The sequence below is a fragment of the Selaginella moellendorffii genome, unplaced genomic scaffold (genome assembly GCF_000143415.4).
Source record: "Selaginella moellendorffii unplaced genomic scaffold, v1.0 SELMOscaffold_37, whole genome shotgun sequence".
In the NCBI taxonomy this organism is placed as follows: Eukaryota; Viridiplantae; Streptophyta; class Lycopodiopsida; order Selaginellales; family Selaginellaceae; genus Selaginella; species Selaginella moellendorffii.
Genome location: NW_003314298.1, coordinates 1,693,076 through 1,705,930, shown reverse-complemented (window position 1 = coordinate 1,705,930; position 12,855 = coordinate 1,693,076). Strand labels below are relative to the sequence as shown.

The window sequence follows — 12,855 nt, the reverse complement described above, 5'->3', positions numbered from 1 at the left end:
ACGTTTTAGATTGTGAAATTATCACGGGACAATTCAAGGGATCGCGCAGTTTTTATTCCACGTATTACCCTTACACCTTCTGATGTTGAAATCCCTTTCAAGATGTCTCGAAGACAATTCCCAGTTCGTCTGGGTTATTGCTTAACTATTTCTAAAGCCCAAGGCCAAACTTTCGACCGTGTTGGCATTTACCTCCCCCAACCTGTTTTCACACATGGTCAACTTTATGTTGCTCTGTCAAGGTGTAGATCACCTGAACAACTTCGTGTTCAAGTGCTTGCAACCCCCCTTCAAGGCAATCTTATACCACATGATCAACACTTTTACACTGTGAATACAGTCTATGCTGAAATTCTTAAGTAGACTGACAAAAACATGGCACAATTCTATATCCAACCATGAAGTTGTGAGTTTCAAATGCACACCACAACAAAGCTGGCATTGACAAGTGTGCCTTGGGTGCTGTCCCATTTTGGTTATGGCATGTGCTATTTAGTTGCTAATGGCAGAGGTACAGTTTTCATCCTATTGCTTTTTGAGTGCAGCTCTCATTGCAATATAATGGTTTCTCGCTCATCCCAGGAACCTCTCTAGCAGGCTGAGGAGCAAGTACCAACACTTGCACCAAAGATGGACTTGGAAGTATTCTTTGGGCTTTTTGTGTTCAAAATGGAGCAATGCAACTCAACAGTTATCTAATCTAGCTTATATAATGCTTATAACACATTTAGTTATGAGAATGTCTTTCAATTGTGGAGTTGATCAAACAGCAAACTTAGCTAAGCTTAGAAAACCTCTTCAAATGGCATCAAATTTGCCAACCACCCAGCATTTGCTGGGCAATTGCTAGTATATATATATATATATATATATATATATATATATAATCAAACCTATAATCAAAGTGACTGAAAATGCCTTGCCTCCACCATCTTTTGAGAACCATATGACATAGTACACAATCTAATGGAGATTTAGATGCCTTTGAAACTATGATTGATCATGATACACATACTATAGCTGTTCAAAATAATCATGATAATGAGTCTATACACCAAAATATTAATCATGATAATAACTATATACAGCAATCAGTTGGACATTCAGAAGCATCTGGAACCTTACATGCATGTCATTATGACAATTACATATATCAAGCAATATTAAATCCACCACTTCCACCCATGAATACCACACTAGCAAGCCATAACATTTATAATGACTTTAATATAATAAATTTTAATATTGGTAGTTTATCATTTGTTTGTACTTTTTATAATACATTGCATTTTAAAGATGAAAACTCTTCAATGTGTTGCCAGAATAACCAAGTTATATTACTTCCAATTTCACCCTTACCATTTGATTTACTTTCACTTTACAAGAAAAATAAAACAAATATTAGACATTACAATAGTGCTCTTGCTTTTGCATCTATGTCTTCTAATATTGATATTGTAAAAGGTCATGGTCCTTATTGCTTTAAAATCTATGGTCAAATATATCATAATATTGTTTCAGCACATCTTTCTAAAGGTTAATATCGAACTTATGGACAACTTTATATGCTTGATACTCTAATAGCTACAAATATAAGAAAGCAAAACCCTTTTAATTCAAGCTGTGAGACAAACTTATTTAAACATCTTGATGCTCTCCTTCGTCATGTTAACCCATATGCTCAAAATGATGTATGAAATGGAACAAGAAGAAATTTGTTCTACTACGCTTTCAGGTTATCCTATATGTGGTGTTTACATGTTATTAAAAACTGAAGGAACTGATCCATGACGTTATAATGTTCCATGGACAAATGATGTTGTTGTTGTGTTTGTTAGTGATGATGGAGAACCACCACATAGTCATGAAATTTGTATATATCCAACTGCAAGCAATTCTAAATGTATCTCAACACTTGATTATAATTGTGATCCAATGGTTTACCCATTAATATTTCCTTTTGGTGATAGAGGTTGGCACAAAAATATTTTTAATTTCGGACGTCGAATTACATTGCTCCAATATTATGCATATTGTTTATCTATAAGAGACACAATACACTTTGGTTTTGATCAAATTTTACATGCAGGAAAACTCACACAACAATATATTGTCGATGCTTATGTAAAAGTTGAAAGCAATAATTTGAATTACTATCACACTCATCAAAAACAATTGCGAGTTGAAATGTATACTAGTCTTATGGATTATGTTGCAAACCGTGCTACTAATGAAAATATAAATCCAAGCAAGATTGCTATTTTACCTTCAAGTTTTAGGGGTGGCCCTAGAGCAATGCAACAAAATTATCAAGATGCAATGGTTATAGTTATTCATTTTTCAAAGCTAGATCTTTTCATTACTTTTACATGCAATCCCAAATGGCCAGAAATTTCTAAAAACTTACATCCAAATGAAAGCCCTGAGGATTGTCCAGACTTGGTTTCTAGAGTATTTCATATCAAGCTTAAAGAATTTTTGAATGATATTACTAAAAACCATATTTTTGGAAATTGTATTGCTTTTATATATGTAATTGAATTTCAAAAGAGAGGCTTTCCACATTGTCACTTTCTAGGGATTTTATCTCATGAAAACAAGATTAAAGACTGTAATGCTATTGACCAATACATAACGGCATAATTGCTTGATCCTCAAGATGAACCTGAAATTTCTAAAATAATTATATCTCATATGATATATGGTCCATGTGGGCCTCTTTACCCTAATAGTTTTTGCATGGAAAATGGCACTTGCTCAAAAGGTTATCCAAAAAAATTTAATTATGAAACTACTTTTAATGTTGATGGATATCCAGATTATTATAGACCTGATAATGGCTGTACATTTCTAAAAAATGGGTGTTATATTGATAATCATTGGGTAGTGCCTTATAATAAATACCTTTGTAAAAAATATAATGCTCATATTAATATTGAAATTTGTGCTACTATAAAAAGTATTAAGTATTTATTTCAATATGTTTATAAAGGTTATGATTGTGCTACAATTGAAATCCATTCAACAACCCAACAACCTGATAATATTTTAAATTGGGATGAAATCTTAACATTTTTAAATACATGTTATATATTTACTTCAGAGGCAATATGGAGACTTTTTAAATTTAAAATGCATGGTCGTTCAACCCTTATAATTCGTTTTCCTATCCATCTTCCAAATTTTCAAAACGTCTATTTTATAGAAGGTTCTAAACAAATAGCACTTCAAAGAGCTACTCAAAATGGTATGCTGTTAACAAAATGGTTTGAATTAAATATAAATGACCCAAATGCTAGACAATATACATATCCTGAAATCCCTTTATATTATACATTTAACCCTTATACTCATAATTGGCAAATTCGACATACAAGAAATGTCATTCCCCGAATATATTCTGTGTCGCTATCTAATGTTGAACTATATCATTTATGTCTTATTTTACTCCATAAAAAAGGTGCTTAGTCTTTCAAAGATCTCAAGACAGTTAACAATATTTATTATGACACATTTCAACAAATTGTAGATGCAATGGGGCTTATAGCTGATAATACTGAATAGGAAAAATGTGACCACAATGCTCATGCTTGGCCGGAAGTTGGCTTCGTATTGGACACACAAGGCAGCAACTGCAGCAAACTGGAGATGGAAACCACAATGCCATTGTCAATAGCCTCCAGACTAGAGATCACTTCTTACTTTGGCCAGGCCCTTAGGAGGGTACTCTCCCTTGAGATTTGGATCCGCGCACTGCGTCACTTTGTCTTCGGTCAGCCTCGGCGTTGCCTAAGACAAAGGAAGAACAAACCAGCCAGCGAATGGGTTACCAATGGAAATGAAAACAAAATGGGAACGAAGAAGAAAAATCCCACCCATGTCACCAGACTTTGCTGGCCCCGAGGCATTGAAGGATCAACTGGCCTCCTTCCCGTGAGAAGCTCCAGAAGAACAACTCCAAAGCTGTAGACATCGCTCTTCTGAGTTAATTGCCCGGTCATCGCATACCTGCGAAGATCGAAGATCGAAGGTCGTCGAATGAAACACAACTTTTCTCCCGCTTTGAAACTCACTCTGGTGCGTGGTAGCCGAATGATCCCAGAACCCGAGTCGAATGCAGCCGTGAAGCCATGTCCGGTGCCTGGTTGCTCGGGTTGTAGTCTCCAATCTTAGCTGCGTAGTTCTCGAACAGCAAGACGTTGCTCGACTTGATGTCTCGGTGGACGACTGGTGGCTGGGCCTTCTCGTGCAAATACTCTAGCCCTCTGGCCGCTCCAACCGCAATCTTTACTCTTTGCATCCAGTCCAGCACAGGCCCTGGCCTCGATCCAAGCACACCTTTCCTGCCTGTAAACGCTCTTGAGACATGATCGCAAAACAAAAACGCAAGAGAAAGATAAGTTTTTCCAACCGTGAAGAATATCATGGAGAGATCCCATCTCCGCGAACTCAAACGCGAGAACACGCAGAGGGCCGTCAATGCAGTATCCAAGGAGCTCCACCATATTCTCGTGTTTGAGCCTCGACTGCCTTGACACCTTAGAAGAGAGATCACCAAACAACTCTTTAGGAAGAACTGGCGCATACCTGAGAGACGAAGTCCTCATGCAGTTGCGGGCTCGAATCGAGCTTCTTGAGAGCCACGGACTGCCCATTGCGCAGCTTTGCAAGATAAACTCGACCATACGAGCCCTCTCCAATGAGATGGCTCTGGTCGAAATTCTCGGTGCTCTCCGACACCTCCTCGACTGGGATTGGCGACACAGCAATGGGTTGTACCCGACCTTGCCAAGTATTAGGAGCTACATGATCTAGGAGACAGAAGAATAAACAAACACTCTAGCCACTAAGAGCACTTACCTCTTAAATTCCCATGAGCCGTTTAAAAGATGTTTGCTTTTTTAAAATGCCATCACAATTAAGATAATTATTTGTATTACTTTGTATCTTTTGCACTCCAAAAGATCCTTACCTCTTGTGGGATAAATTTAAAGACTTCTTTTCTGAGGATTTCATGCAAACAAATCCAATTTTTCATTATGAATATGCTTTATATGATATAAATATTAAAATGAAAATGCATGGCAAAACTAATCAAAACTATCATCTACCTATGCCGTCTGAAAATTTTGATGATGAAAATATTGTCAACTCAACACAAATATATCAAAATGTTGAACAAAATATTCCTCAATTTAATCAAGATCAGTTAAATATTTTTAATGATATTCTTAATGTTATTGATCACCCAACTGAGCATAATCGATACATTTTCATTGATGGTCCTGGTGGTACTGGTAAAACATTTCTTCTTAACACTCTTATAAATATTTTACAACTGAAAAAAATAAATGTTGTTAGTATGGCTTGGACAGGAATTGCAAGTACTTTACTTTATAATGGCCAAACTTCACATACTACTTTTAAACTTTCAGTTCCAATAAATGAAACATCAACTTTCACTATATGTAGCACACGTGGTTTTGACCCTTTATCCTATGGTGATTTACCATAGGATAACACCACGAAGCGGAACCTAAACCCTCTTTGTGCCACGTGACAGATGCCACGTGTCACATGCCACGTGTCCATGCCACGTGTCCATAGGAACCCAAGGTTCAAGGCCTTGGGCCATTGAACAAAGGAACAGTGCCAAACTCCCAAGCATGGAGCCAAGGAGTGACAGAACCGAACCACGGAGCAACTCCCGAGCATAAAGCCCAAGGAGCGAAGGGATAGGCCCGGAGCGACTTGGAACAGTCCTAGAGTAACCAGCATCCCAATGCTAGGACTAGCACGCAAAATGGAGCCAAATGGAGTCTGGCGCTATTTCGGCATACCGGTGGCCTAACGCGAGGACATGGGTACTCCACCAACTAGCATGGAATGGAACTTGGGCTTAGACCCAAGCCGGACGCAGAACAAAGACAGGCACGCAAGCGGGAGCTAGACTATGCCTCAGGTTGGTCGGCCATGCCCGACCTACCCACTATCCCTACTATACATTTGAAACCCCCCACAGCCCCCCCCCCCCCCCCCCTTGAGGAACACACGCTTTGGGCTTTCACCCCAAGCCACCCTTAGTGTCAGGAGTTAGTCTCTGGGACAAGCTCGAAACTTACTAAATATGGAATGTCCTTAGATTGCGAATTTGGACACGGGACGAACACCATTGTGTTCAGGACGATCTTTACATTCCGTAGATATGCCAAATAAGCAAATCTGGAAACTTTCCATAAATAGCATTTAGGACCGAAATGAGACCAACACAAAGGGCATGATAGCGAGGGTGTTTGGTAGACACGGTAAGCTATCATCCGGCGATATTGAGGGACCAATCTCAATACGCGAGGGTTCTTGTCAAGCCAGTGCAAGACAGAGCAAAAGAGAACTAAAAAGCCAGGCCAAGTATGCTTGGCTAAATAGACACTTAGGAATTCCGTCCTTATGCTCATCCGGCCAAGTACAAATGCAAAGTCCAGTTTACTAACACTTGAACAAGAGGGGCTGATAAAGGGTCCAGCAATACCGACCTCCTGCCATCGTGGCAGTAAGGTAAGAGTGTCCGTAAGGACTGGTCGACAGGTAACTTTCGATACCCGAAGTCACATGCGCGACACTCTCCCCCCCTAGGGAAGATCGACGTCCTCGTCGATGCACACTCGAGTCTAGAATACCGCCAAGGAAACAACTCCAGAAAAAGTTCACGGTACTCACACTATATGAGAAATGCACCAACTTAAATGAGTTAGGAGGCAACCTCTTTGTCTAACGCGGATGCGCTACCAGCTCAGACACCTTCCGGCCGTCGCCGACAAGGAAATGACCAACGGAATTAGCCACCCTTGCTTCTCTAGGAGTCACCCAGCTTACAAAAGTGTGATACACCCCTGCCCGCAGGGACATAGAGAGAGAAGCCAGAGGCCGCAACCCTCCTGAGCAAAGAAACCAAACCCGTCGGCAAGGTTTAGATAGACTACTGTAAACAGGCAGTTAGAGTTGTTTACACGGTCACGCCCTTTCGAACGGAATAGGGAACATCGACAAAGAGGCGGGTTATGTGACCAGTCGATAGTAGCTACCCCATGACTAGAGATTTCAACATGCACACGAAGTGCCGAAGCCAGTCTGCCCATTACTGGCCCAAACTCAAAGATCAAGAGATGGACAATATCAAAGTCAGAGACAATGATATCTTAGAGACTTAATTACCAATGATTAAATCTTAGAGTAGAACACAAAAGTATTCTAAGCAAGTTATCATCTGATAAACGAGTATAGTATAGGAACCACCAAGATCATCAAAATTTGTAAACATAGGATTCACCATCCAACAAAATTCAATAGCAAGTATATCATCAAGTAAACTCAATGATGAAACTTAACTACCGAAGATAGTAGACAGTAAGCCAATAACTTACTAGAGATAACTCAAAAGACACAAAGTATCATTGACTAACAAACACAATGCTCGCGAATGTATCACCCGAAGGAAATAACATCCCAACCTATCAGAACTAACTCAAGCAATAATCAACAGAACAGAATGAATGCGGTAAGACCAACAAACACCCATTCATGCCAACTATCATAGAAGTCAATCTGAATAGATCCTGGTCAACAATGCCAATGAACTAGAGTTGCTCAAGCAAGCATCAGCAACATCCTATGGATGTCTCAAACCCAAGAGACCAATCCAAAGCAAACCACAAAGAACATGTGATATTGCGAAAAGCCACAAACCATCAAAGAGAACAAATAACCACCATGAAAGATCATCAATCATCCTAACAAGAGAGAAATGCATAATTATCATTGAAGAAAGAATTTACCATCCCAAAGAACAGCAAATCATTCTATACCAACAATAATCAAGCAAAACCCTTGACAAGGATAATCAACTATCTTAGATGATAGTCAATCATCACCAATGATTGCTAGATGCAAAGACTAACGTCAACATCGAAGCTAATGAGCCAAAATGCATTTCCCCAACAACTCCTAACAAATGGAACAATGAGCATGAAAACTCAAATAACCAAAAGTTTGAAGAAGTTTATAGCCAAGTCTTGCCTAATAATGATCACGAGTCTCGCATGGACTAACGTCAATGCTAAAGAAAAATCATAGTGCAACCCATAATATCCTCTTCAACACTTCCATAAGCTAAACTTCATAATGCCAAGCTAATGAAGAGCATGTCTGCATCAATCCAAAAGCTAAGCATAACGAAGCTATGCTCAACAAGTGATCATCTAATCAATCCTCCATGAATCCATCCATAGCAAGACGTAACTCACTTCATAACAAGCACAAGAAGAATTATCAAATGATTGATATATTCCAACTCAAATCCAATAAGGATTCAAACATTCCAATATCAATCACTAACTCTTCCGCTTGTAGAGTTAGCATGGTTCACAATTGAATCATTTTTCAAGGATAAGCCAAAGCTTAACCCTACTAAATAACCTCGTTTAGAACACAACTAACTCAAACTTGCCACTCAGTTTATTTGAACGTCAACACAGTTGCTAACTAGCAAATGCGCGAATGCTAATAATACAGAGCTATAGCCAAATCATCAACACTATCTTCATCAAGACTAATGAAACTCGACATCAATCTTGTAGAAAGACATCTCATTTCACTGAAATCTCAACATCAACAATGTCAACGATAAGGCATCACTTCAATACCATCAACACTAGAACAAAGCTAGAAGAAAGCACGAGTGAATCACCACTCAAAGCTCTCTAGCAACCAAGCTAACCAAAGTCGGAGATACTTTACTCAGTATCCGAAACCAATCTCTCAACAATACTCAGTCACAAATAACACTTCCTCAAGGAGTGAATCACCACATCTAAGACTCTATGAAATCCAACACCACGAACTAAACGCAACCAAATGATATTGACAGAGGTAGAGTCGACATACCAACATGGAAAACCCATGTAAGTCTAACGACACGATCCTCCGCAACACCATCCGGTAAAGCAAGCCCATCACTACTAAATCTTCATCGAGCGAAGCAAGTGTCACAGTCTTTGATGAAGTCTACAAGCAATCACTAGTCGCCAAGCAACTAACAATCACTTGTCAACTTGCCTTCACAAGACCCGAACACTAAACTTGAGTCATCGAGTTATATACTTGGCCAACATGAACGTAATACCCCAGCACGAGATAAAGGTTCATGGACAAGCACGAACTAAATGACTACTCGAATCCAACTCAACCGTGATAAGCTCACCAATGCATTTAGTCACTAGCTCTGAGCATGCCTTGAAGAGGCTAGCTACACATGATCAACACTAAGTCAAAACTCAAGTGAAGACCATGAGATGGACTCATGTCGGTACACAACCTCCTTATAGACAAAGCTATAGTACGGGTACCAACATCTCAAACTCAAACAACTAAGTTGAACATCACCATTCTTAGCCAAGGTGCAGGGCCACCAAGACCAAGTCAAGATCAGTGAGAGCTCACTACTCTCATAGAGTCTAACGAAATGCAAAGTGCAACTTGCCACTAAGCATAACGCTACAAAAGAAAGGCACAAGGGTCACCTTTCTAGAAAAGTGCAACGGCCACTTTTCTATATTAACTCCAGACTCTATCCAACTCAATTGCCTTAGCCCCAAAAGTTAGCATCCCTTTTGGGCCGCATCATACAAACTATCTACTAAGGTCTAAGCTAACCGAAGTCAACTCCAACCCCTTCACTAGTTTGTATTGGTTTATGAAAATGGAATGGTTTTCGGACAAAGTGATAACAAATCAGCCATTGGAAAAGTCTAAGAAAATTTATGGAAAATCTTTCCATTCTAGAGAAAGAATAACTCTCAGTCTAGAAATGCAAACTTTCAAAACTCAACCAATTTCCTCCTACCAACAATTTCACAGAGGTTCACCTCAACACAAATTCTCATGACCCATAGTATGCTTAAGCCTCGAACATCTTTTTGCCCATACTTTCGACATCCAACACCGACATCCGCCAAAATGCAAAGTGATCATCCAAGGCTTGATCACGGAGACCATATCTTCGGATATTCACATTGCACTAACACTCTTCTTCAACCACCTTCAAGATCCAATGTGAAGCTAAAACACTAACAAGAAAAATGACATGGAAAATCAAGCTCTAAGGAAAATTCCTCATAACTTGAAGTAACAATGCCACTTCCACTAACACAAGTGCTAGTAATGTCAATGCCTCAACCTCACACCTTCTCTATCCAACAATCTACTCCAAGTGCTAACGGATCAACTAATGAGCTATAGCAAATGAATGCTACAACCCTTTCCAACACCTTATGGGCAAACCCTCAAGGAAACAAGGAACCAACTTAAGCTTAGCATAATGGACCACCATCGAGAATCCAGTCAAAGCTACTACAATGCTACTTCGTGCAAGTAGACTAGCTTCACCATCAACCACTTTGGGGTTGATCATCATTTAACCAGCAACTTCGTAAACACATTGCTCATTATCACATGGATATGATATAGAAATCACAATGACTTGATCATCAATTGAGCAACACCACAAACAATGCCAATGTCATTACTTCAAAGGTTTACATGAATATCAAGTGCCAACTCAACTTGACAGAATGCAACATAAATGCCACACTCTACCGATAGAGATTTACAACACCCAACACCACTAACTTTTGTTCACAACACAGATAAGCTCATGCCACTCTCTTTCCGACCAAACTCAACACTAATCCAACACCAAGCTACTCAAGGAGCAATAGCAAGGTTCCCCAGAAAAGAATTGAGCATTGCAACCTAAGTCTTCCAATAGTAAGCCTAGACAAAATGGTTTAGCGCTTCACCGCTATCCATCCCATAACTCACCATTTGTAAGACCATCATCTCCAACATGTATCAAGATAGGGACTCTTGATTGCATGATGTGAACACGAGCAATGAGTCACCCCTCGTTGCAAATCATCTCTCCAAGAAGAGAAGATGATTTACGTGTTTGATCCTTCGTCCCCGACGACTCTCTTTTCGGTCTTATCTTTTGACTACACCTCAAGCTTGCTTTCGCACTGCCTTCAATCCAATCCAAGAAAAGTTTATGAGAGAGTACGGCAATGATTACTTGAACCAATAGACTAATCCTTACAGTCTTGACTGATTCACTTGTAACCATGCCTAGGAAGGATCCACTAGTGCCGTGCTAAACAGCTACGGACCAGCCTATTTGCCACTCATAGCAAACTCAGGGAAGGTTTGCTTTTACCCACGGTACATAGAACAACTTATAGAACCATTGGAACAACTCATGGAACCATCGATAGGATAATATTAATCCCACCAACTCAAAGTGTAACCTCGAGTTGCTAATGTGCCTCACACACGAGCCCAAGCGTAAACTCGTGCTAACGGAGCATCTCAAATCCATCCTATGAGCCCAAGAGCAAGCTCACATTATTAGGTACAAAAAGGTAACAAAAACCATACCCAAGGAACGATTGCGAACCCTTTGCACCAAACGTGTACCCACTCGGATCATCGTTTTTATCTCTGCGTATGCAACGAGACTAGTTGCCCAATCTCATTGTATAGTACTCGCTGAGACTCATCCTCTGATACCAAATGTAGCGCACGTGGTTTTGACCCTTTATCCTATGGTGATTTACCATAGGATAACACCACGAAGCGGAACCTAAACCCTCTTTGTGCCACGTGACAGATGCCACGTGTCACATGCCACATGTCCATGCCACGTGTCTATAGGAACCCGAGGTTCAAAGCCTTGGGCCACTGAACAAAGGAACGGTGCCAAACTCCCAAACATGGAGCCAAGGAGTGACGGAACCGAACCACGGAGCAACTCCCGAGCATAAAGCCCAAGGAGCGAAGGGACAGGCCCGGAGCGACTTATAACAGTCCTAGAGTAACCAGCATCCCAATGCTAGGACTAGCACGCAAAATGGAGCCAAACGGAGTCTGGCGCTATTTCAGCATACCGGTGGCCTAACGCGAGGACATGGGTACTCCACCAACTAGCATGGAATGGAACTTGGGCTTAGACCCAAGCCGGACGCAGAACAAAGACAGGCATGCAAGCGGGAGCTAGACTATGCCTCAGGTTGGTCAGCCATGCCCGACCTACCCACTATCCCTACTATACATTTGGAACCCCCCACAGCCCCCCCCCCCCTTGAGGAACACACGCTTTGGGCTTTCACCCCAAGCCACCCTTAGTGTCAGGAGTTAGTCTCTGGGACAAGCTCGAAACTTACTAAATATGGAATGTCCTTAGATTGCGAATTTGGACACGGGACGAACACCATTGTGTTCAGGACGATCTCTACATTCCGTAGATATGCCAAATGAGCAAATCTGGAAACTTTCCATAAATAGTTGGGACTGAAATGAGACTAACACAAAGGGCATGATAGTGAGGGTGTTTGGCAAACACAGTAAGCTATCATCCGGCGATATTGAGGGACCAATCTCAATACACGAGGGTTCTTGTCAAGCCAGTGCAAGACAGAGCAAAAGAGAACTAAAAAGCCAGGCCAGGTATGCTTGGCTGAATAGACACTTAGGAATTCTGTCCTTATGCTCATCCGCCCAAGTACAGATGCAAAGTCTAGTTTACTAACACTTGAACAAGAGGGGCTGATAAAGGGTGTAGCAATACCGACCTCCTGCTATCGTGGCAGTAAGGTAAGAGTGTCCGTAAGGACTGGTCGACAGGTAACTTTCGATACCCGAAGTCATATGCGCGACACTATAACTGCTAATAGTGAAGCAGGTATAAGAATCAAAACTACTAACATATTGTTATGGGATGAAATAAATATGGTTCACACTCATGCA

At 40.6% G+C, this 12,855-nt stretch overlaps 1 protein-coding gene across 1 annotated transcript; it reads right to left on the bottom strand.

The window, feature by feature from the left end:
• Positions 1–2,268: 2,268 nt before the first annotated feature.
• Positions 2,269–4,882, bottom strand: LOC9653848 (PTI1-like tyrosine-protein kinase 1; the record flags this gene model as incomplete). The annotated part of the gene is made up of 8 exons (XM_002978438.2): positions 2,269–2,318; positions 3,573–3,642; positions 3,703–3,789; positions 3,876–4,008; positions 4,074–4,347; positions 4,412–4,538; positions 4,588–4,784; positions 4,861–4,882. Coding segments are annotated over 8 exons (960 nt in total), but the record flags the coding sequence as incomplete, so codon positions are not given.
• Positions 4,883–12,855: the final 7,973 nt, after the last annotated feature.